The following is a 24,442-nucleotide window of genomic DNA, read 5'->3' on the forward strand; positions in this document are numbered from 1 at the left end:
AAATGGATCTATCAAATTCTGAATCTTTCTCAATCCAGCTTGCTTTTTATTGATAATACAATTTTTGTTGTCCCAAAGCTACAACTTTTGGGAAAGGAACTAGACATATGAGTTGGAAGCTACATTCAGAAGACTCATATGCCACCACAATTTATTTCTGTAGTGTACACACACAGCAACCACTTTGGCTTGGCAAAGGAAAAAGTTGAACCCTGGGGATTAGACAGACAGTTACAATATGGATTGTGGGGGTCATGTTCAAGGCCCAAGAAATGAAAACAGTCATTTCCCTCTATTTATGCTCCTGGCTTTTTCTCCTCTCTTCAGCAGCATCAGAAACCAATATACCTGTATTTTTCGCTCTATAACACGCACTCGACCATAACACGCACGTAGTTTTTAGAGGAGGAAAATCCGTAGGCATGCCACCCGTAGGCATTCCCTCCATAACACGCACAGACATTTGCCCTTACTTTTTAGGAGGAAAAAAGTGAGTGTTATGGTGCAAAAAATACAGTAAATACTGAGCCAATGTACTGCTGCAGGCAGAATGCTGGACTTGGAGCTGTGGTTCAAGTCTCTGACACACAAAGTTCACTTAAATGGCCATGGGCAGCCTCACACTTTAGTTACAGGGATAAAATGAGCTAACCCCAAGGGAGTCAACCTGAGCTCTCTAGAGAAAGTCAGAAAGTCAGGGATTCAAACATGATGAATAATTTGAGACGAAGTTGGAGACAACATAGCTAAGGTGGCAGCAGTTGCAGCGCAAAAATGGTTTCAAAAAATAAGATTTAATGGGTAGAATTTGCTCAGAGTTTGCTTGTCATACCTGAAAGCCAGGAAGGAACTTCATTTCATAGAGTTTGGCTTTCTCTGTGATGTTGTATACTTAAGAGCCCTACCATGCCTGACTAACTGCAGTCTTCAAGCTCCCCCCACCCTCTGCTAATATGCATCCATTGCTAACATGAATGCAGAAAAGAAAGCAGAAGAGAGGAATTTAGGCTTCACGTGGGTAGCCTGGTCAATACACATTTCACATTTATATCACAATCCATCTGAAGCAAGCACCACTTTAAGTCTTTATGTGGGAAAGTACTCTTAAATTGGATTGTCTGGACAACTTGCCTTGCAGGCACATTCTTTGCAGTTCAGCTGCTTTCTGCTTTGTGGCACACTGGAGCCTGAGATACTACAAAACATTTTGTCCAGAGAGTTAGTGAGCAGAAATTCTTGAGGCAAGGGGCTGGAGTTGATAGCCTTCTGGTCTCTCACAGTCAAGGAGAAACTTAATTCAAACTGTGCTCGCTACTTCTAGGCGATCTAATATTGCTTGCTTGGGTAAGCAGGAGAGGAAGAGAGCAAGAGACGGCGCATGCTGCAGGAATAAAGTCACCTTGACAAGGAAGAAGAGGGAGAAATGCAACACAGAATGCCACCTGATCCTGTGAAAGGAGATGGAAACCCTATTCAAGGTCTGCTACCTTGCACCAGAACTATATCAAATACCAGATCTCCTTCACTAGGAGGAAACTGGGAGATATTAATCCATAAAGGCAGGGTAGGTGTTGCTAAATTATTAATCAACACTGAATTTAATAGGAAAGGTTTGAAACGGTTAGAAAATGATGACTTTTGCTTTATACGTTGAAGAAAATGCATATGTGTATCTGCACTCTAGGATTTATTGTGGATGAAGGGCCAGCTATAAATATGACTGATAAATGCTATATCTGAATTAGATTTCATAATGCTAATAAAAAATAATCCTTGAGATGTCTTTAATGACTCTTGCTTCTCCGCTTCCTCCTCCTTCTCAAAATGTGCATAGATCCCAAATTGCTCAGTGAGCCGTTCATAAGCAGATTATGAGCAGGCTTTCACAACAGCAGCGCTAGCTAACATTCTGAGAATCAATGGGTTGTATACAACGAAATCATCCCATCAGTGCAAGGAGTTCTCCCACTCTTTGTATGCCCACTCCAATCAGTACTAGGAGTTTTCCCAACCCTCAGCAGCAGATTTGGAGGGCATGGGGAGAGAAGAGGGAGAGAAACTCCTGAAGTTCTTGAACTTACAGGAAAACTTCACTCGATATAACCTATTATATTTGCTCGCAATGTTCCATTAATGTAAAGTCCATTTCATTTAAAGTGGACTGAAGATAAACTAACTTTACAACATACTCCAATATTTCTATGACTTCATCTATAGGACATAATTACGTAACATCTTTCTTTCTTTCTTTCTTTCTTTCTTTCTTTCTTTCTTTCTTTCTTTCTTTCTTTCTTTCTTTCTTTCTTTTGTCTCTTCAACACGCAGCCTGACTCATACTGGCAAGCAACCTGTGCAACACTGCAGTGTAACAGGATAATTTTCCAGACAGAAAGGCAGTTAAGGTCCATACGATAGCTTAGATTAATATCCTGGGAGTTTAAATGCAGAACAAAAGCCTACCACACTGCAAAGGGCTAGTGTAGTGTGCCTGAGAATACAGACTTTGGACCCCAGAGACCCAAATTCAATAACCATCCCTGTTAGGACCTCATGGGAACTGAAAGTGTGTATGTTTTCAATCTATATTGGGGTAGTCAAATAATTCTGATCTGCACACAAGGATTTATTTTATACAAGAATGATGGAAAATGCACAACTTTTCCAGTTCACAGAATATAAAGGGGAATTTAGAGTGAACAACCAAGTAATTGTAGCTACTAACCCCTTAAAGTAGTAATTCAGAAGTGTAATTTTATTAATTCTCTGATAATTGGATAACAGTTTAGTTAATTTGGTAACTATTTTCACTAACACACAATACGTCTTGTATCTATGCTGCCTAACATACATTTGCATTTAATGGCTGATATATATCAGCAGAGGGATTGGCCAAAACGAAGATGGACCCAGCAGTCAGTCAGTCAGTCAGTCAGTCAGTCACACAGAGAGAGAGGGGGGGGGGGATGCATGCAGACACACACTTTTTTCTGCCAATCAAAGGGAGCACAGACATCTATTTCACACACACCCCAGCTCAGCACTGAGTGAGATTCCTCTCCACCCAGTGCTATGATGGAAAGGAGTGTACCCTCAAGATGCCTACTAATCTCTCCACTGCAAGCAGGCCAGGGTGCTCCTAAAACAGGAAGGATTCACTGAGTGTTCTGACCTGCTTGCAATGGTAACATGCAAGAGGCAGAAGAGGTGTCATTACAGATTTTGTCACCACTGCTATCAAATTGTATAAGAAGGCTGGCAGACCAGGCTTACTTCTGCTCAAAGGTAGCAGGATCACGTTCCCTAACATAAGTGTTCAGCAGGGCCTAAGTGAAACAGTCCACAAAGAATGGGCAAATCAGGGAATGGGTTACCTTAATTTTTCTATCAGGATCTCATTGAGTCTTTAACACAATGGTTGGTTTTAGGGTCGCATGACCGGTTTTGGCTGCATTAGGCACTGCACTGCAGGGGGCACCACAACAATTCTGTAGAACTGAGCACAAGAGGGGTGTGTGTGCCGAATTTTAACATTGCCCAGGGCACTGCAGAAATTTGAGAGCCCCAAAAGCCACTGCTTTAACAGGTAACAGAAGACGAACAGTTGCCACTTTATACATCCCTATATCTACATGATGGGTTAGCAGATGAATTTTCTGCCCATTAAATAATTTTCTGCCCATTAAATAATAATAGTACAAGGCTCTTGCTAAAGAAAAGTTAACAAGGTTAAGCCATTGTCAAATAAAATACATTATGATTTAAAAATAAATAAATCCTTGGTACAGATTTTATAATGTGGAACTCCCAATAAAAGTTGCCAACACATTTTCCCCCTTGATTATATTAACCAAGATTCCACTATTGTTGGGCCAAACACTCATGTTACACTTTTATTATATTTGTTCAGGCAATAAAGAAAAAATTGTACTGAAATATTTTTTTCTCATACCCACTCCTTCTCCCTTTACTAGGCCAGCCACCCATCCCAAGGCTTGTTTGTCTACGCCCCCTCTCATGTTCTAGCCAACTCATCTAGAGCCAAGCCAAAAAATTCAGAATTTAAGAACGTTCCCCCATCACCACAAAAGAGCAATGTAGCCAAATATTGTCTGAATATTCTTCACCACGGCTATAATGCCGCTCCTGTGCTCCCAAGAACCTGTTGGATAATTTCACATACATGCCAAATGGTACCTTTGGAAAATGCTTCCCCATATAACCACCTACAAATAGGATGGAAAGTGTCCAAAGGTCGTTTTCATTCCGCTCCAGCCTCAGAGCTGAGGTTCACCCTCTTTGTAACTCCGCCAGCCTTCGCCACCACCACAAAATCTCTTTGTGCATTTCAACATCCATTATTATTGCAAAGAAAACAGAACAAACATTTTCTCTATTAGAGGCTTCAGCTCCAAACATCCTACAAGGTAAGCCAGCGTCAAAACTTCAGCAATGAAAATAATGAGGAAGGGTTCCCTTCTGGAAAAAAAAGTGTACTTAATTAGGCAGATCTGTCTACTGAGCATGGTACAACTTCAGCGAGAGGTAATTACAGCTTCAGCAAGTAATACACTAGTGGCTGATCAGGCTGCAACCTTGTGGCAAGTTGTCTGCTTCAGTCAGAGCTGCTGACAAGCATTAGTAGTTCCAGTCCAACTTTTTGACACTCGCCGAAAAGCTTAGTTTCGGGTCACTGCCTCTTGGTCAGCTAATGAAACAAGTGGGTTTGTTTTTGGCAAATACATTAACTTGACTTGGGCATAATGCAGTGGCTACAATTAGCTCAACCATTTTTTCCTCCAGTGTTATCTTAGCAATGTGACCAGAACAGCTAGTCATTCCAGTCCTGTTTATAACTAAACTGGACACATTTTACAATACAGTCAAACCTCGGTTGTCGAACGTAATCCGTTCCAGAAGCCCGTTTGGCTTCCAAAATGTTTGACAACCGAGGCGCGGCTTCCGATTGGTTGAAGGAGCTTCCTGCACTCAAGCGGTAGCCGCATCGGACATTCAAATTCTGAAAAACGCTAGAAAACCAGAACATTACTTCCGGGTTTTTGGCGTTCAGGAGCCAAAACGTTCCAAAACAGAGCCGTTCAGGAACCAAGGTTTGACTGTAACTACAAATTCAGAATCACTCCTTCAAAACTTCAACCTGTTACTGGATTTCTTATGTCTCTGCACAAACCACAACAAATGAAAAAAATGTGATCCACACTTTTACTTTTACCTTTTTTTTACTTAGGCAAAGAAGGCATTCATTTTTTCATATTAATGCAGAAAATAATTGCAAAGTATATGGGAAGTATATCTATTCAATTTCTTAGAAACTGGAAGGAAGCTTGGGGAGAGGTTTTCAGCACTTGGGGAAAGGAATGTAATGGGCAGGTTCATAAATCATTCCTGGCTTCATAATGCATGGTTTATGAAGCTGACAATGAGAATCAGGCAGGGCCAGGTACTCGCCACTCTTCACTCCTCTCCCATTACACACCAACTTCAGTGTGAAGATCCTGTTTTGTATCATATGTCAGCTAACAAACTAGGAAAATAAACCAGAATTGTGTTCTATCACCATCCTTATGCCTTTCAGCTATGGTGCAGGATTAACTACAATAATATGGTGGCAGCAGGACCAGAGGAGCAGCACCTCTCTGAGACCTCTGGGTATAGGGCAGTATATAAATTCTAATAAATAAAATAAAATAAAATAAAAATGTGGTCTTGGCACATACATGGATGCTCCCCAAAAGTCATGGTTTAGCTTAGCATTTCATCTGAACAGGGTCTCCCCCACAGTCTCAAATATCTAAATACTGGCCAAAAAAAACCCCCACTGGTTTTAACTAGCAGGGCAATCCTTGTGATCTTATTGTAAAACAAATACCCAATAATAGTGAAATATTACTCAATGTCTAGCCTGGAGAAAAAGGAAGGTATTGAAACCAATTACACCCTCAGCCCAATTTTCTGGAGTTTCTAGTTTTGATTTTGTAGTGTATATTTCTAGTTATCATAACACTGATGTCATCTGTACTCAGTAGCGGAGGAACTGGTATCATTGATAACTTAATCTGCATTACAACAGCTCACTGAAAAGCAAGAAGAAAACAATGTCGATTTAGATCACATCAGATGTGAATTACTCAGAGCTAAAGGGCACAAGGTACGGTAATTTTCCTTTTTGGAAATTCAAAGAATTCTTCCACTTATTGTTCGTGATAGCTCTGCAGATGGCTGCTGCACAGCTGGGGAAGGTTAGGTACTTGCCAAACACACAAGTTGAGGGGGGTGGAAGTGTGATGGTGCCAGTTTTGCTAAAATGATAAAAAGGAGGGGGCGGTCCTTTTAAAAACTGGTCTTGTGACTACAGGTTTGTTCTCCGTAAGAGATCTAAAAGCAGCCAGAATCAAAGACTGCAGTGATCTGATGTTCCAATTTGAGAAAATGGAGCACACTAGCAATATTCATTTGTGAAACAAATTTTCATGCTTCATGTTGATCATCACTGTGAAGCAGGACACCTTGGAATACCAGTCACTGGGGAACAACAGCATGAGGGTCTATTGCCCTCATATTCTGCTTGTGGGCTTGTTGGAGGCATCTGGTTGGATGCTGGGGAAAACAGAATGCTGGACGGATAAGCCATTGGTCTGACCCAGCAGGATTCTTGTGTTCTTAGAAGGAGCATCAGAGGATAAACTATAGCAGTGAGTTTGCCAGATCGTTAAAACAGGAGAAAGGGAATTGGATTCAATTGTTTCAATGTGGGTGGCACTGTGGTCTAAACCACAGAGCCTCTTGGGCTTGCTGATCAGAAGGTCAGCAGTTTGAATCCCCGCAACAGAGTGAGCTCCCATTGCTCAGTCCCTGCTCCTGCCCACCTAGCAGTTCAAAAGCATGTCAAAGTGCAAGTAGATAAATTGGTACCCCTCCAGCAGGAAGGTAAACAGCGTTTTGTGTGCTGCTGTGGTTCACCAGAAGCGGCTTAGTCATGCTGGCCACATGACCCGGACGAGTTGTACGCTGGCTCCCTCGGCCAGTAAAGTGAGATGATCGCCGCAACCCCAGAGTCGTCCACGACTGGACCTAACAGTCAGGGGTACCTTTACGTTTCAAAGGTAACTTGCTGAAATAAGGTTGATTCAAAATATTTTCCAAAACCCTTAAAGGGAGGCCTGACTTGAACTAGTCAGTAGAGAGTATCAATGCTTTATGAAGATCTGATATTTTGATAATTGGCAAGAACTGCCTCAAACCACCACAGGCTCTCAAACTGCATGGAATCACAGGCATAGCGTCACATAATTTAATTTCCCTGGCTGAGTTTGATCAGTATACTACCCAATGGCGGACATTTACGTTATCTAGCACATTGTAAAGCGTACAATATCTTTTCCCAGCTGATATCTATTTTTCTAGACAGGATCAACCACAATGACAAGTTCAGAAAACTCAATCTAAGTGGAAATCAAGTTAACATAGTTATATCCTCTTGTGCCATCCATTTTAAAGTTTGGAGAAAACAAAAAGTGAGTTCTGCATGAAATCCTGACCATCCCCACCCCCATAGCAATAGAGGAAAAGATATCATTAAAAGATTTACACTGTTGACAATGGAGAACAAAATTTTAAAGATATACAAGGCAGCAATGAACTATTTAGAGGGATTGCAAGGCATCAAGGAACTATTTCAAAAGAGAAGGGAAACATCCGCAGTAAGAGGAAGAATCACAGGCATAATAGCAACAGCCAAAGAGAGAAGGAAATAATAAAATAAAACAATGATATAAATTGTAGGGTTTGGGGTTGTTGTTTTATTAAGCACAGCGTTGTTTATACTCACTTGTGCAAAACAAATTCCACTTACTAAACAAATAAAGGAGAGTACTGCCTGGATTGCAAGGGCCTTTCCCATTCATTTAAAATCCACTTCCTGCAATGTCTGAATTACAGGGTAACATTAAGTTATTTCTTCACCCCAAAACAGTGTTTTATCAGTTAATTGCTTGCTTAGAGCACTGTGAGAAATTCAAGTACTGTTAAGAGATATGACATAGTCATTAATCTTATTTCAATGCCAAGAAGTTGGGTGAAGGTATCTAAACAGGAGCCAGTTTGACCGGTTTTGTGTTTGATTGAAATCAAGGAGAAATGGTTTCATTATGTTATCTGGATGTCAGCCTGCTGATTCTTGCCTACATAAATATTATCATTTTCAGACTCATTTATAAACACTCATGCAAGGTATTCAATGTTGCGTTATGGCAACTTCTGTCAGAGCAAACCTTTCAGCTTACCAGGTAGAATGATCCCCCTTTCCTTCTCCTCTAAGTCCATTATTTCAGTGGGTCTACCCTCTTAGTTGGAGATCACATCTAGTTTAGATTCTGAGGCCTGAGATGGTAAACCTTGGTCTGAGCTGTGTCAGACTTCAGGCTAGGGGGCTCACATAGTTGAATGCTCCTCCACACACACATATAAAACCTTCCATACAGAAAATGAGGTGTCAGGAAGGTGGACCACAGCTAGGTTTCCTATCCAATAGAATGTGAAAGTATTTTCTTTTGTATGGAAAACCATACATTCATATGAGCCCTAGCCTGCAACAGTGCAACTTATACACAGGTTTACCATATCAAACAGAAATAAGACAGAGGGTGTTACTATCGGTCTTTAGCTGCATTCCTTCTGGAGAATAAATCACTGAGGCACCACAAGAACTGTTAGTGCAAAGGATGATTAAAATAAAATTAGAAGGATTGAACTGGCAGATGGTGGTAGAAGAAACTGTCAAGAAAATATTGTGCTTCTGGTTGACCCCAAGGCATTTCATCAAAGGAGAACAGACTATGGTGCTGCTATTAATCTAAACTTGTGAAAAAAGACAAATCATGTCACCAGATAGAAAGAGGATTCAAAAGCTTAAAATTATGTGGGTATATTGTCATGTAGAAATTAATGCACAGAGAGGGAGCGAAATCACGCATGCACCTTCCATGCATTGCTCAAGCCTGTTCACAAGGATGGATCAATGCCTGGATGTTGGGAACAAGGCTAGTGGGCTCAATCTTGCTCCTCCATTCCTTGTTTCTACACTGCATAAGCAACTAACATAGCTAAATTTATACAAATACTGCACAAATTGGGACTCTGTGAGATAAGGGCAGAATCATACCCATTTGCACAGGGCACATGAATATATATATACATATTTCATCTTTCACTAGGCAATCTGAAGATAGGTTTACAATAAGCAGATAACAATGAATAATTGCATTTTTCTTTTGAAATACCAGGAAAATAGTGCTAACATTTATATTTAAACAGGATACATTTGAACAAAGATTCTTATTCAGTTCCACCACTCATAACAAAGGAGGACAAAAAGTGTCATAGTGTAAGTCCCCCATTTCCTGTTTTCTCCCACCTAAAATATAGTTGGATGCCTCCAATGCGAATTAGGGGTGGGGGTGGGTGGGGGTGTGTTCCGTGGTCGATATGACCATGATGGTCACAACAGCAACAATAGCAACAATAACTAAACTACAATGTGAATTAGGTGAATTAGGTGAACTAATAAAAGTTATATGCATTAATGTCAAGCAAACAGCTGCCTTACTCCTGGAAATCTGCAATTCTAGTTGGATGATAGCTGTTGTGCATCATTCTAGTGACATAAGCATGATGTTCTCATATTGTTCACACATGGCTATTTACATACTGTTATGGGAAAATAGCTGTGTAAAGGTGGAACTGAACACACCAGCTGGGTAAGGGAATTGAAAAGGAAGGAGAGACTGATTGTTAGCAGCACAAACTTTCAAAATATCCTTAGGCAAACCAATTCCAACCAGAAAGGGCTCATCCCTGGAGAAATGCCTAAAATTCAGGGCCTGCCCTCTTTTACTAGCACAGACAGGAAAGGATGTCTGCATTTTGAAAGCAATTCATAAGTTCATCTGCACTATTTGCTTCCAGTTGCAGTTGGTGAGGCAGACATTGTCACTACTGAAGTAACTGTGAAGACAAATTTCCCAAGGTGAAGATAGAAGAAAGGAGCAGCTGAGTCATGAATTCATGGGACTGTTAGGGAGCAAAATATAGACCAGACAGTCATGCATGCATAAACAAGTCATGGGAATTACATGGTAATCCCTAATAAACAATTTCTTGGGAAGGTGCAAGGAACACCAGACATCAAAATCCTTACAAAGGACCTAAGCAGAATACATTAAACAAACAAACAAAATGTCATAATGCAGTAGAGCTGCCTTCCCCAACCCGGTGTCCTCCAGATGTTTTGGTCTCCAAATCCCATCTGTCCCAGCTAGCATGGCCAATAGTCAGGGATGATGGGGTTTGTAGTTCAAGACATCTGGAGGGCTCCAGGTTGGGGAAAACTGCAGTACAGGCTGCTAACAGAATGAGATAGTCTTTTATTTTACAATTTGTGGTTCTATCTCCATTTGATACTGAGATGATATACAGCTTCTCTTCATTAATGCATATGGTATACTCTCTCACTCCACCCACCAAGAGAGAGAGAGAAAGAAAAACTTGGTCAACTTTGTCACACTTTGACAACTTGGGGAAAAGCCTCCCCAAACTGCTTCAGATCTCGGAACTCTTAGTTTAGCATCTCCTTCCCACTCATTGTCTTACCGAATTGCTTTCTTTACTCCCACAAATATGAATTTGCCATAGCCAACTGTTTTGCACTATTGGCCCATTCCTTATTTTCTATGCATCTCAATAAGATTTAACCATCATGTCCCATAATCACTCTGCTGCTGTTCACAGAGATGTGTCCTACCCCATCTTAACCTCTGAGCTGTGTTCACATGTGGGCATTCATGTGGACGAGGGTCACTGTTTCCATGTACACACATAAGGACTTTCAATTTTGTGCTTCTGAAATCTCTCAGTGTCTTTACTCCGCAGTACTGTACTATGCAGTGCTTTATGGGATATATTTGTTGTTGTCTCCTCCCCTCAATTAGTACCTCCCCACGCAATGTAGATTCCAGAAACCTTAAGGTCTATGGTGGGACATGCACAGATCTTTATTTAGCTGTGCACACACCTTTATTTTATTTTTTATTTTTACAATATCCCAGATATGCACCAAAGAGCAATCAAAAAGTGTGTGTGTCACTCCAAGCTAGACAATTTGCAATCTCATGAAAATGCTGCCGCTTCCTTTCCCACCTCTTGTCCTGCCTCCTGCCCCTGCAAGGGCATATTCTATTTTTAATACAGCTCTTTGAGCTCTCTGGGCAAGAGCAGTTCTGCACCGAAGAGCTGTTTTAAAGATACTGTAAATGTGCCTTCAGCAACAACCTGTGGAAAGGGGCAGGCTGCATCCTTTCCTTTGGGCTGATGGAAACAAAGTGGAAGTAGGGTATGTGGCAAAAGATGGGATCCGGCAAAATGCCATCCACCTCACATGTCGAAACTCACACAACACCCTTCAGTGTATCCTCATTTGGGTAACATGCAGTTTTATAATGGATTTGCTTCCCTTATCAGATTATCTGCAGATTGGGAAAAACTAAATTTAGCTGAGAGAAAGACTGGACTGCCACCTGGGATGAGGAAGACGTCATATTGAAACAGCAAAAGGAGACACACACAAGCAACTTCAAATCCACATTAAACTCCAGTTTGGATGAGCCCCATGGTCCATGCCAAGTGGAGCGCTTGTCAAAGCTTTCTTGTGAACTGAAGCTGCCTGGCATTTCCTTGCCCACCTTATAAAACCAGGCTGCCTGCCTTTCATTCTTTCCTGTTTTTTTTTTTTTGTTGTTGTTGTTGTTGTTGTTGTTGTTGTTTTGAGAAAAAGGACACTGCACAAAGAAGCCTCAATAACAAACCTAGCAATTAAGTAAGGTAACTTAATCAAACACCAGACCGTGCCTTTGAGGAGAACCAACACTGAGGAGCCAGAGTCAGGATGGTGATGGAGTCTGCCAGTGTGCCTGCAAGTACCACCTATGGTGCCCATAAGATGTCTCAGTAAACATTCTCTCAAAAATCTACACTCCCCAAGAAACTGTTTTCTGTTCCTGCTTGGGCTGCCTGTCCTACACTGAGCATGCCATATTAAACATGCCTGCATTTAATTGGATGCCCACTCTCCCATCAGTTCTGAATAGAGAGGTGCAAAATGCTTCTCTCCGTGGGTAACCATAGCAATGACTGATTTAGGTGCCACACACACCATGGGGTGGCTGATCGGGGACAGACTCACAGCATTTAATGGTCTTGTCTGTTTTTCTGCCCTTTTAGATGTGGAAGCAATTATGCCACATCACTGTGGAAGCCGTTTTGTGGTATACCACACCCCAGAGAAAGCATTTTATGACTGTTGCCTATGACACACTCTCAAATTTCCACATGTGTCCACTGGCCCCAAAAGATTGGCAATCCCCCGTGCAGTGGTGGGAGAGTTAGATTGGATTGGGCAGAACCAGGTCCAAATCCACACTTTGCCATGAAGTTCCCCAGGGAACCTTGGGCCAGTCATTGTCTGTCAGCCTACCCTATGTTACATGATGGCTATGAGGAAGGGTGGTGCAGAACCAAGTACAGTGGTGCCCCGCAAGACGAATGCCTCGCAATATGGAAAACTCGCTAGACGAAAGAGTTTTCCATTTTGGAGGTGCTTCGCAAAACGAATCTCCTATGGGCTTGCTTCGCAAGACGAAAATGTCTTGTGAGTTCCTGCGGGGTTTTTTTCCTCCCCCCCTTTTTCTAAGCTGCTAAGCCGCTTATCAGCTGATCCGATAAGCAGATAAGCCGCTAAAAGCCGCTAATAGCGCTAATCCGCTAATCCGTCAATGGGCTTGCTTCGCAAGACGAAAAAACCGCTAGACGAAGAGAATCACAGAACGGATTCTTTTCGTCTTGCGAGGCACCACTGTATATCACCCTGAGATCCTCAGAGGAAGGGAAAGGCATAAATACCACCTGTGAACAAATACAAATGGTACTAGAATATGGAACTGCTGTATTGAACCTATGTAAAAAGGTAAAGGTAAAGGTACCCCTGCCTGTACGGGCCAGTCATGTCCGACTCTGGGGTTGCGTGCTCATCTCGCTTAAGAGGCCGGGAGCCAGTGCTGTCCGAAGACACTTCCGGGTCACGTGGCCAGCGTGACAAAGCTGCTCTGGCGAGCCAGCACCAGCGCAGCGCACGGAAACACCTATGTACAGAGGCGTAATTTCAGAGCATTTTAGGCACTTGCCTAAAATGTATGTATGTATTTATGTATGTATACAATTCTGTCAGCAAAGAATGTATTAAAGAAACTCAGTGGTACTAAGTGACAATGACAATGTTATCAGCCTAGTTACTCTGTGTATTGTTGAACTTTATGCTCAGTTTCTAAGGAAGCACTTTATAGCAATATATTCATCACAGACAGCATCTTTCCAAACAACTCCACCAACACTTAATTAAAAGAATTGTAAAACCCAACTTCTCCAACTACTGCAAGTTAATAACAAGCTTGTGCACAAACAGTGAGATTTTATCAGTTGGATGCTGACACCAACAAAGGGCAAAATTTCAGTGATCCATTTCTACCAATTCTACCTCTTTGTGTCACAAATACTCTCATTTTTAATTATATGGGTGATAAACCACTGAACAGTCCAATTATAAAAATACATATCTATTGAACAATTTATTTTCCAGATGGGAGCCTAAGTTATTGCAGAAAAATTGACAAAAGACTTTGAATGGGGCAGATACTGCATGTTAATTTTAATGTGTGTCTCTATGTACATTTCATGATATGGAACAGCGAGGAGCCTAAATCATAATATGGATCAATTTATCTTAATCTTAATCTTGAAAAGAGATTACTGCTTTGGAACAATCCATGTTATTTTTCCATTAAACCCTCAGCTTGCTCATCATAATCAACCTCCATGGCTATATAAACACTATACATTTAAAGCACATTTCTCATCTAGAGAATCCTGGGAACTGTGGTAGACCCCTCACAGAGCTACAATTCTCAGCACCTTTAGCAAACTACAATTCCCAGAACTTTTGGGGTGTGTGGGTGGGTGGGTGGGTGGGAGAGAGAGAGAGAGAGAGAGAGCGCACACGCTTTAAATGTATGATGTGTATGTAGTCTATGTTAACTAAAGTGAAAGCCATATTTGGGTAACAACCTATTTCAGAGAGATTAGTAGAGAAACAAGAGGCTTTAGGATGATGATCCTTCAAAGAATAATGGGCTAAAATGAGCTGTATTGAAGAGGAGGCCAACTGTAAATATTATGATCCCAACAGAGGCCAGTCAAAATCATCACCCCAACACTCTGCTTCATGAGTCAAATGCAACAATCTTTCTATTACTATGTGCTTTCCCCTGGTACTTAGCAGAGGTGCAGTAAGCATGCAAATGTCAGGGAAACATGGAGGGAAACATGGAAGGAAGTAATAAAAGGAAGTAATAAAGGCCAATTTAAACAAGCCAATTTGGAGTAGGCCACAACTTCATTTATTACAGATATATTATGGTCTTGGCTTAGGCATTGGGTGTGTATCCTGAATCAACCAACCCAATCTGCTGGTTGATTGTTCCTACAGGATTGATTCCAGGTTAAGGACCATCCCAAGACACACATCAAAGGGAGGTGGTCCCTCAGAACACTGCTGGTGAGGGGTCAGAGGACTGTCCACCCCCATTAGGTATTTGGACAGAGGCACCTCTACTGGATCCCTTTAACATGATACCCTAGTAGTATGAAGTAGGTGCTTCGGCCTACCCCTTACGCCTAGACTAAGGATGCAATACAATATCTTATCCACCAACCAGCTGTGACAATTTCTGTAAGGTAGGCAAAATCCACAGACAGGACCAATTAGTTTGAAGGCAAATTCCCCCCTAGCCCTGAATACAGCGACCAAATATATCCACAGCAAGGTCAAAGAATAGGCCCTTTGAGTGGGGTGCACAACCACATTATCAAGGGAGCGAAGGTGGGGAAGCCTGAAGCTGCTATAGTTATAGCCCATCGAGAGGGTACCAGGTTGGAAGGAAAATGCCCTACACCAACTCCCAAACCTCTTCTACAGTGACTTCTGAACAGGAACAGATGTCATGTTTCCTAAATAAGAAGCAAATTAAGTAAGCCTTAGGGACGAAGCAATTGTAGCCTTTTCGAAATTGTTGCAATAATCCTGGATATCAGGTAGTGACACATGGCTCTTTGTTAGTATATCACCATGGAGAGGCAGACAGAACTGTGTTCAACCTGTACTGCATTCTGATGAACAATACAGTTGGACAATACAAAATAGTTGGTTTCTAAACCAACTTCCAAGTGAACAAGTACCCAGTTGTTTGCCTCACAAAGATACTCCCGAAATCAGCATGTTGCCGTCCTCTTGCCAAGTCTTCCATTAGCAACAGTGGAAGTGAGAACCAGTTTTGTTCCCCATAACTCAAGTCTGGGAATTCATCCAGGAAACATTAAAAGTTGGATACAGCTATCTGTGTTTGTCCCACACCAAAACTGTTAATGAGAAAAGTACACAGAACAGATCTCTTGCTAGCCAAATCAACAAACATATAAGACTGCTTGCTTATTTGTTCAACATCCCCTGTGAAGAATTTGTCTGATTTGGGCATAGCTGATACACTTTCTAAAGCAACAGTGGGGAGTTCTGCTGTGATCTGATACAATCTGGAATGTGTGGGTTGGCAGAATTTTCACTTTTGTTATGAAGGAGGGAAGAACTAATAGCGACACCTCCACACCAGAACGTGTTTAACTGTAGTGTGCCCATTAGCCATTGTTATCACACTAGGAAATAATGATTAATAGATGTTAACTTCTTCCCCCCACCCCCCACCCCCACCCAAACTGTATGTGGGGGATGCTTGTGAGGAGAATAAAGATATGAAGAAATAATACCACTGATTGTGTTTTGCTCTGCAGTTAAGAGACATGGTGTGGATTCATTAGTTCAGAGTTGTTCTTGAATACCTTGCTGCAATATTTTAGAATTTGGCAGTGTGTAGCCTGCTGTGCTACAATTCTAAGAACAGGTTTTCAAAGACTGATCTGTAATCTGGAAACTCAGTTCCTTGTGATTTCAATTTTCCAATGCACACCTGAGAACACCATCCTAAAATGCTCTCAATCTTTATAGAAATCACATGCCCAAGGTGTGATTATATTTCACTACAACATACATTGACATTTAAGACAAAAACAGCACAGTTAGGCTGAAAAATTCAGTGATTTGCACATAACTGTCTCCTGCAATAGACCCAGAGGTTTGCCCAGTCCAGAGTGTCACTTCCAACACACAATGCCCAATGGTCAGGGATGGTGCACATTGTAGTCCCAGCAACAATTGGAGGACTACTGATTCCCTGCCCGTGTTAAAAATGTCTGTTATATCTAAAAACATTGCCAATTCCATACACACTAGCCCAGACATACACTCTCCAAAATGCTATGAGGCATGTATTACTGCTCCTTAATTCTTCTCAAACTTGGATTTTAATCTGAGGAGAAGAAAAATCTCAGCTCCCATCATCCAATACCCTAAATGCCTTCCCTCCCTTTCCTGCCATTCTGTCATCCCACTTACCAATGGCAGTGCTCTAGCAACAGTTGTAGCAAGCCATGAAGAGAAGACTTTGCCCACCCTTCTCTTGAGCGCCAGACCACAAGGCTTTGTATAGTCCCCTGCACTATAAAGTTTTCACAACATTGCAGGAGCACTTGATAAAAAATCAGAACCCTGGCATACTGCAAGGCCTTGCATGTCAACACACAGTAGAACACTGTGTACCATAAACTAGAGTAGGCATGACCAAACTTGGCCCTCCAGATGTTTTGGGACTACAACTCCCATCACCCCTAGCTAACAGGACCAGTGGTCAGGGATGATGGGAATTGTAGTCCCAAAACATCTGGAGGGTCAAGTTTGGCCATGCCTGAACCAGAGAGTGTTGGAAGCCACCAACCAGATGGGCAGGGTATAAATAATAAAATTATTATTACTGTTTTCAAGTCACTCAGATCCCTCCTCAAATTGATCCGAAACTTTATTATTGGACATGTCCTTTTCCACATACTGATGTGTATAAACAATCTAATCATTAGGATAAAATTCAATTAGAAGTGGGTTAATCGTTTGAATTATGCTTGCTACATAAATATACTAAAATGCACTGTGGGGCACTCCAGATTTGTTTCCAGGCTCAGATCTGAATGTCACCTAGTTTAGCGCCAATCAACAGGAACATATTCCAGTTTTTGCAAGTGGAAATACTGCCTAGCTTAGGAGATCCAAGCTTGCTGCAACTTAACTGTCTGAGTTGCAAATTAACAACAATGTAAAATAAAATTCTGTTTCCAAGGCCCACCTCAAACATTAATATTCCCCCCCCCCCCCGTGCAGATAATAAACTGGGGAAAATTGCCAGGTGAGCATAAGGCGGATGCTAAGTTGAAGCTCCTATACCAAGCAAGCAAAGATATTGTTATTAGCACATCCCACACATTATTTTTAAAAGCATATAATCGCTCCTCTTAATCACTCCTATTTAAAGACTTACATTCTGAAAGGCATGTTGGCTTTTGCTCCAATTCCTGCAACACATGGTGTAGGAACATGCAGGCAACACAGGGCAAAAGCTTAACCTAAATTAACCAGTTGCAACTCACAAGTGGTTTGGCAAACACTGGTCTATGCAACAATGTATATTTACCAAAACATACACATGGAAACAAATCTCAACCAAAAAAAACCCTCAACCACAGGCCCAGGGTTTCAGAAGTTATTAAACTGAGATGTATAGCTTGTAAAATCAAATACAGTACAAATAAGCATAATTACAACTGTTGCTTTTTATTAAAACATCATTGGAATTTTGAGATAATCTAATTTTTAAAGTTCATCCTTAGTATTTGTCCCTGGCATTTTGATACTACCTTTATATAGTTCCAGGGGAAACTCCATTTTATTCTGACTGGAATATAGCAATAGGTTTTTCTAAACCTTATCTGGAAAAAAAAGCCATTTAATAAGATCTACCCAGTTTTGAATTAATATCTTGGGCCGAAAATCTAAAATGGACCTACTTATGAATAAACCTCATTGAACATGCATGAGATCTTGCCTTCAAGTCTTAGCATTGTTCCACAGAAGAACCCAGCAACCCAGGTACTCAGGAGTTGGTTGTAGTAAACATTGGAGCACCTCACTGATGAAGTGGAATGCTATAAAGAGTATTTATTGTAATAAAAAACTGTATTACTGGGCTTTTTTTTTTTTTACTTGTGTCACAATAGACAAAAGGGCATTTTTTTCTGATATACTACTTTAAGTAGCAAATGTTCTTTTGTTCTGTAGGGATCCTCCAATTCCACATCAGACATAATATTTCCTCTCCCTTTCATACCTCACATTCTTTATTATAAAGTACATCAATACATGTAAAAAAGAACAAAGCCTTGTAGCGTGCACTGCTATTATGCTGAGTTGCTAAGCAACAAGTAGTCCATTTTGAGGCTAAATGAAGGTCTGCTAAAGCTATGAGAATTGTAAATCTAGATGGGATCTGAAGATCAGTGAACCCAACGAACACACCCTTCTTACACAATGCCCCAAAACACCTCTAGTGGGCTAATTGTTTTTTTATATCGTGTTATCAGTGGGCATGGTCTTTCAAGAGTATAAGATGAGTTACCTGCAACTCAATAAAGGGGAGAGAGAGAAAAGCTTGTTTCAGTTCTAAATTTGCATTTGGTTACAGTAGGTAATGGTGAGTATTAAGGAATTATTACAAAGGCTTAAAGGATACAGTAGGTTTGGAGGACATATTTGAAGGAAGCAAGAGAAGTAGTACCATGTGGATTTTCAGGGTTAAGACATCTTATTTAACCTATGCAGGTGCTCTTCACATGAAGCCTCTCTATTCTAAGTGTATAAAAATCATATCTACAATATCTGTACTGCACTACTCTGTAAACTGAATGTGTACTAGACAAATGAAACAACTGAAAAACAATTTAGACTGGGGGCTCTTGCCACAATTAGCCCTAAATTGAACCCAGCTTGTACACCAAACAGTACCGCTAAATTAGGGATGCAAATGTTCAAACTACTTTAATATTCACAGATGCCTCAAGTGATCTGCAAGATTTACATCTTCCTTCACCATTGACACAGTCTTCTATTTAATTCAACAGCCCCCTCCAAAACTGAAATATTAATTTTAGTGATGTCAGTGTCACTGGTCTATTTCTTGTGCTAATATGGCACTCTCATTTATCACTGTAGGTGGTACTTACGTTTTATGTAATTACAAAACCTCTTGCCATTTAATGATTTATACTAAACTCTACATTACTTGACACATAGCAGTCTATAGTTCATTACTATTTTCTGACCTCCTTGAAAGAGTCTCTGATCAAAGTCCCTGCTTCATTCCTTCTAAATTATCTGTTTTTCCTAGGATCCCATTACAGACATATTCATGCAGTTCAATTTAGCACTTTTTTCTGCTGGTGTTTTCACTAGTTGCTTGCTCTTATCGGTCTGTAATGATAATAGCAATAATTTCATGACTTCTGCGTTCCTAAGGAGCTGTTCCTTATGGGACAAAGAATATGTGGGATCTGTAATGGGACTGTAATTTACTTACTGACATTACTGAATGACGTGGTGAAAAGTGCACTGAAGGGCATTGAAGACTAGACTTTTTTAAAAAATGCTCCAAGAAACCTCCCTCCACCCCCAAAAGATGTCACAGCATAACTTGAAACATATTGCAGTGACTGGAAGATGTGTAAAAGGGGGGGGGGTATTTGGTCTACTGCATCAGAGATAAATGTGCAGAAAGAGACAAATTTCCCTTGTGCTTTTCTCACCAAAGGTCTTAATTTTGCCTGTCCGTCAATCATGTTTTCTGTCTCCTGTGGATTTTGAGGAGAGAATAAGTCATGGGTTCCCAAAGTGAACAGGTGCCATCTCAAAAAAGACAGAGGTGGCAGGTACAGTGCTGAAGGAAGATATACCTGGTATTTGAAGTAGCATCACAATCCTGGACTGGTGCATCCAAGTGAAATGGGACTAGCAGGGAGAAAGAATACAACTCAGGAGCATCAAGAGAGGATCTAGTATGTCCAAGCCATTATGGACTTGAGAACTGAGGATGGTCCTTTGAGGGTGTTTCCCAGATACAAATGACAGACAGTTGCCTGAACAAGTGGAGTGAACAGTGGAGGTTCTTCACTATCCCATTAGAGGACGATCTCTCATATCCAGTGCTTTTTTTCTAAAAAAAAATGTTTAGGGGTACTCTCATTTTCCTACTCATAATAAAATACTGCCCCTCAATGAGGCCAAACTTAGGTTCACAAAATGTTTAGGGGTATTCATAGCCCTGCATCCCCCCAGAAAAAAAGCACTGCTCATATCAATGGACAGCTTGTACACTTGCCCTTTGTGACCAGTCCTGTGATACATCACCTTCAGGCAAAATGGTAGCTCTGAGTTACTAGGAAAACACTCAAAATGGTTGGGGAACATTCTCCCTTGGCAATATAGGACACCCAGCATCTTAATCTTTTCAGGAGCTCTTTGTTTGGATGTCACCTGACTATATAAACTTTCCACTGTTCATAATGCTTTTACACAGCTCTGTTAAGATTACTAGAAGAATGTCTGGGATTCAGCAAAGTGAAACACCTGAAAGCCTATGGAAACAGGGCATGTGAACAAAAATGCTTTCTCACCATATCTGGCAATGCTGCGCATTTCATTTTCTAATGATTAGTTAAAACCCAGTCTGATGTTGGGATGCTTTTGCCTAAATGCACTGGATTCTATCATCAGAGCTGTCACTCATTTCTGCACGTGCACAATATGGGCGCTTCAGTCTAATTGCTCATTCTGTAAACCAGCTGCCCAATTTACATGCAGACAGATCCACACTGGATTCTAAAATGTCACAAATGCACACAGATGTGGTAAACACAAAGGCATATTAAATTGTCTAAAAATCATCAAGTTGGTTCATAAATTTTCTTCTTTTGTCCCTCTTAATGTCATATTAATCTCCATTATTTGTACTTGTAAGCTATTAATGCTATTTTGGGCTCCTTTATGTTTAACTCTCTCGTTTAAAGTCCTGTTTTGTGAAGATGTTTAAGATATGGAAAAGCTGTTTTCACAAATGTTTTAATCTGCCCTATAGATTTTACAAGTATCTTGTTTTAAGTTAGAGAAAGGCAAATGTATACAGACCACATCTATGCAAGTTTAACACCACTCAAACATTGGGAACATTATATTTCTGTCTTACCATCATTTTGACAACTGAGTAACTGGTGAATGTTTATAATAAGGTAAGAGGCACATAGTAAGCATCCAGAATATAAACCCAAAGCTGGTCCATGTAATACTAAATTATAATTTATCATCAAGCCCAAGACAGGCCATTGGAGAATCTGCATTCTGTTTTAAACCAATCACAGTTTGTTGTTTCATCTGAACTGAGAACTCTGGGTGGTTTAAAATATGGTTTATTGAAATAAGTCAAGATAAGCCACAGTTTGATCGTGGCTTGTTTCAATTAACCAAGTATACCATACTTTTGTAATCACTAATACAGCAATGCTACCAAAAAAAAGGTAACAAAAAATTAATCTTGTTAGCAGACTAAATAGATCTAGCCTGACACAAAAGAGTATTTACATATATTAACTGCAATTATTATTTTTTAATTTCCAGAAACCCAGTAAGATAGATAAGGAGAGGGAAATCATGTTAATAGAAATATTCTTCACAACCCCCATAGTCATGAAAACTGGAGACTGTTTTTCCCTCCTGTTCTATAGAATAGAAAAGGAACAAGATATGAAAAGGGAGCTGTCTACCTGTGCCAGTCCAATAAACAAACTACTCCCGCAGAGATCTCACAGTAATCTAACAGGATTGTCTAATATTCCTGGCACAGCAAACTCTAAATTAATTATGTACAGCTGGACATATTACTTTTTCAGTTACAAATTACTTATATGTTCAAAACAGATTTTTGAACACATTTGCAAAGGACAGAGAAGAAATAAACACTATTGCCAAGATGATGTTGAAGCTAACAAAACAGTGGGAGTAGAATTTTAGTGGCCTATATTTTACTTCATACAGACATCAAATCACTATGGGTAGTGCCCAATTGTAGTATCCTGTTTCTACAATGGTCTTCCACTTGTGCAAATGGGGCTTCCCCTTACTCTCCTCTTCTTGCAGCACGCACCCCCCCCCCAAAAAAAATCTGCTATTGAGGGCAGGATATCCTCCAGATCAGATTTTGTGAGCTCATGGGGAGGGAGAAAAGATGGGAACGTCTATTATCTGTTAGAGTAATGCTGGCTTTTGCCCTATGTGTAGCAAACACCTTGGACTAAGAACTGCACTATAGAGAGGTAACAGGTTATTATTTTCTCCCTTTTTTATAAGATCTGGATTTCTTTTAAGATTTGAGAGCACTTACCTGTTGGTAAAATTTGTACTCATTATTTAGAAAGATTCAGCAGTCATGTCTTTTCTTAATGAATAATTGTCTCTCAGAGTAATTGCAGAAAAACAGCACCATATCAGGAAGATCTTCAAACAGTTGTTTCCTTAAAGCAAATCTAATCTGATGCATTTCAGTCTAAATAAACAGAATACCAATGCTATTCATTTGTTCATTGGAACTACCACATTTACTGGAAAGAACTGAGAAATATAAGAGGAAGCAGGACTGGGTTCACCCAGTTCATTAAAATCTGTTGTATGACACAGCTGGAGAAAAAACTTTCCTGTGATTAAACTATGAAATCTCTGCTTGTCTTATCTTATGCAAACTTGCATATTCAAGTTTCCCTTGTGTGAGTCATTAAATGAAACCTTTGTGAAGCTGAAACTTATTTTTCTAGATTAAAAAAATATATGATGACTTCCACATAGGTATCAGAAAAGAAATTCAATTCAGTTTGGATTTACAGCTTCCACACTTTCTAAAACAATATGTAAACCAGAACACACATTCATTCTTCAGAATTCACCTTTCTTTGAATTTGGCACTGCAGTTTTCCAGGCAAATCATGTGTACAAAAATGCATTATATCCAGGAAAAATGTGCATTGAAATGCATATATTATTGAAAATAACATCCAAAATGCACTGTGTTAGGAAAAATGTTTAGGAAAAATGTATACATTAGGCAAAATTGCAAAGAAGAATGTGCATATAGGGGAAAATCTGCACTAAAAGCCATTGAATTTTCTTGAGGGTGTTTTAAAAATAAATAAAAATAAATCACAAACTTGTAAAATTGTGGAGAACTGAATGTAAGACTGAAAAAATGAGCGAGAGAAATCCAAATGGACAGATTTGCTCATCCCTGCTTACACACCCATCTGTACTAACAGGGCCTCAACTTGTCTCCTAGACACAGAGAAAATTGCCAATATTACCCAGACTTGTAGTGTTTCCAGTACAGTGTCTAGACTGGAAACATTGCAGTTTATAATTAACTGTAGTCCTGGCATAGCTCTGATTGGTAACCCATGTTTTACATATTCGGTATCCAAAATCATTTGTGATATCATTATGATATCCATTTTTTAAAAGTTAGGTCTAAAACTGGCTTGCTTCTCACTTTTCAAGTAGATATCTGTTTTTACATATAAATAATAGTGTGATTCAGAGCTCATGATGAAACACATGTTCTTACTTGAACCATTTTATTTCATTTAAAGGAGTTTCAGTCTCATCTTTATAATTTGTATATCTAGAGAGTTTGGGGCTTAAAAGGACCATGGGCTGTCCACAGGCTTAAGGTTCTACGACACCCATACCCGCCCCCAACCTCTGGAGGCACTAACTGAACCCTCAGCCAGGCCAAATAGATAAGGCATTTTTGCTGGTCTGGGTTGCTTTTGCAACTATTGAGGGCAGTTCTCAAGAGAAATGCTAAAAGCTGAAGGGCTGGATGTTTTCAGCCAGTTAGCATCAATATATTTTGCTCCAGTTCCTAGCTATCTTTATATAGCTTTTACAAAAGTTCATAATGGTATATAAATCAAAACTAAATCAAAACTAGCCTGCTCTCTCTGCTTTTCAGCTCAACTTTTCTGTATATTTTATTTTAGCATCAAACCTGCGTAGATGCCATTAATACAAAACCTAAGTATCAGTCCTGATTTGTTTTTCACAAACACCTGTTCTGCTGCCACAGTGTAACCAATGCATTTCAAGAGTGTGTCCTTATGGTTGTTAAGTAAGCAGTTAAAGCAATTAAGACTCATTCAGTTTTAGAGCATTATAATTGACAAATAATTCAAGAGAACCCATTACCAATACAGGGGTGGGGGGGTGTACACTTACGCACGCACGCGCACACACGCA

The 24,442-nt window shown here is 40.2% G+C and overlaps 1 protein-coding gene across 9 annotated transcripts in view; it reads right to left on the reverse strand.

Annotated features, from left to right (window-relative positions):
- HTR4 (5-hydroxytryptamine receptor 4) overlaps window positions 1-24,442 on the reverse strand; it is a 168,824-nt gene that overhangs the window by 77,318 nt on the left and 67,064 nt on the right. For 2 of the 9 annotated variants that reach the window (XM_083482500.1, XM_083482505.1), the window contains exon 3: window positions 22,542-22,703. The exons of the other annotated variants lie outside the window; for them this stretch is intronic. In XM_083482500.1, the coding sequence (XP_083338626.1) occupies window positions 22,542-22,564 (23 nt within the window). In that variant the 5' untranslated portion in view covers window positions 22,565-22,703. The remainder of the gene's footprint in view (window positions 1-22,541; window positions 22,704-24,442) is intronic. 9 annotated transcript variants of the gene reach the window in all.

Source organism: Podarcis liolepis (genome assembly GCF_965112155.1).
Source record: "Podarcis liolepis genome assembly, chromosome: 2".
NCBI lineage: Eukaryota > Metazoa > Chordata > Lepidosauria > Squamata > Lacertidae > Podarcis > Podarcis liolepis.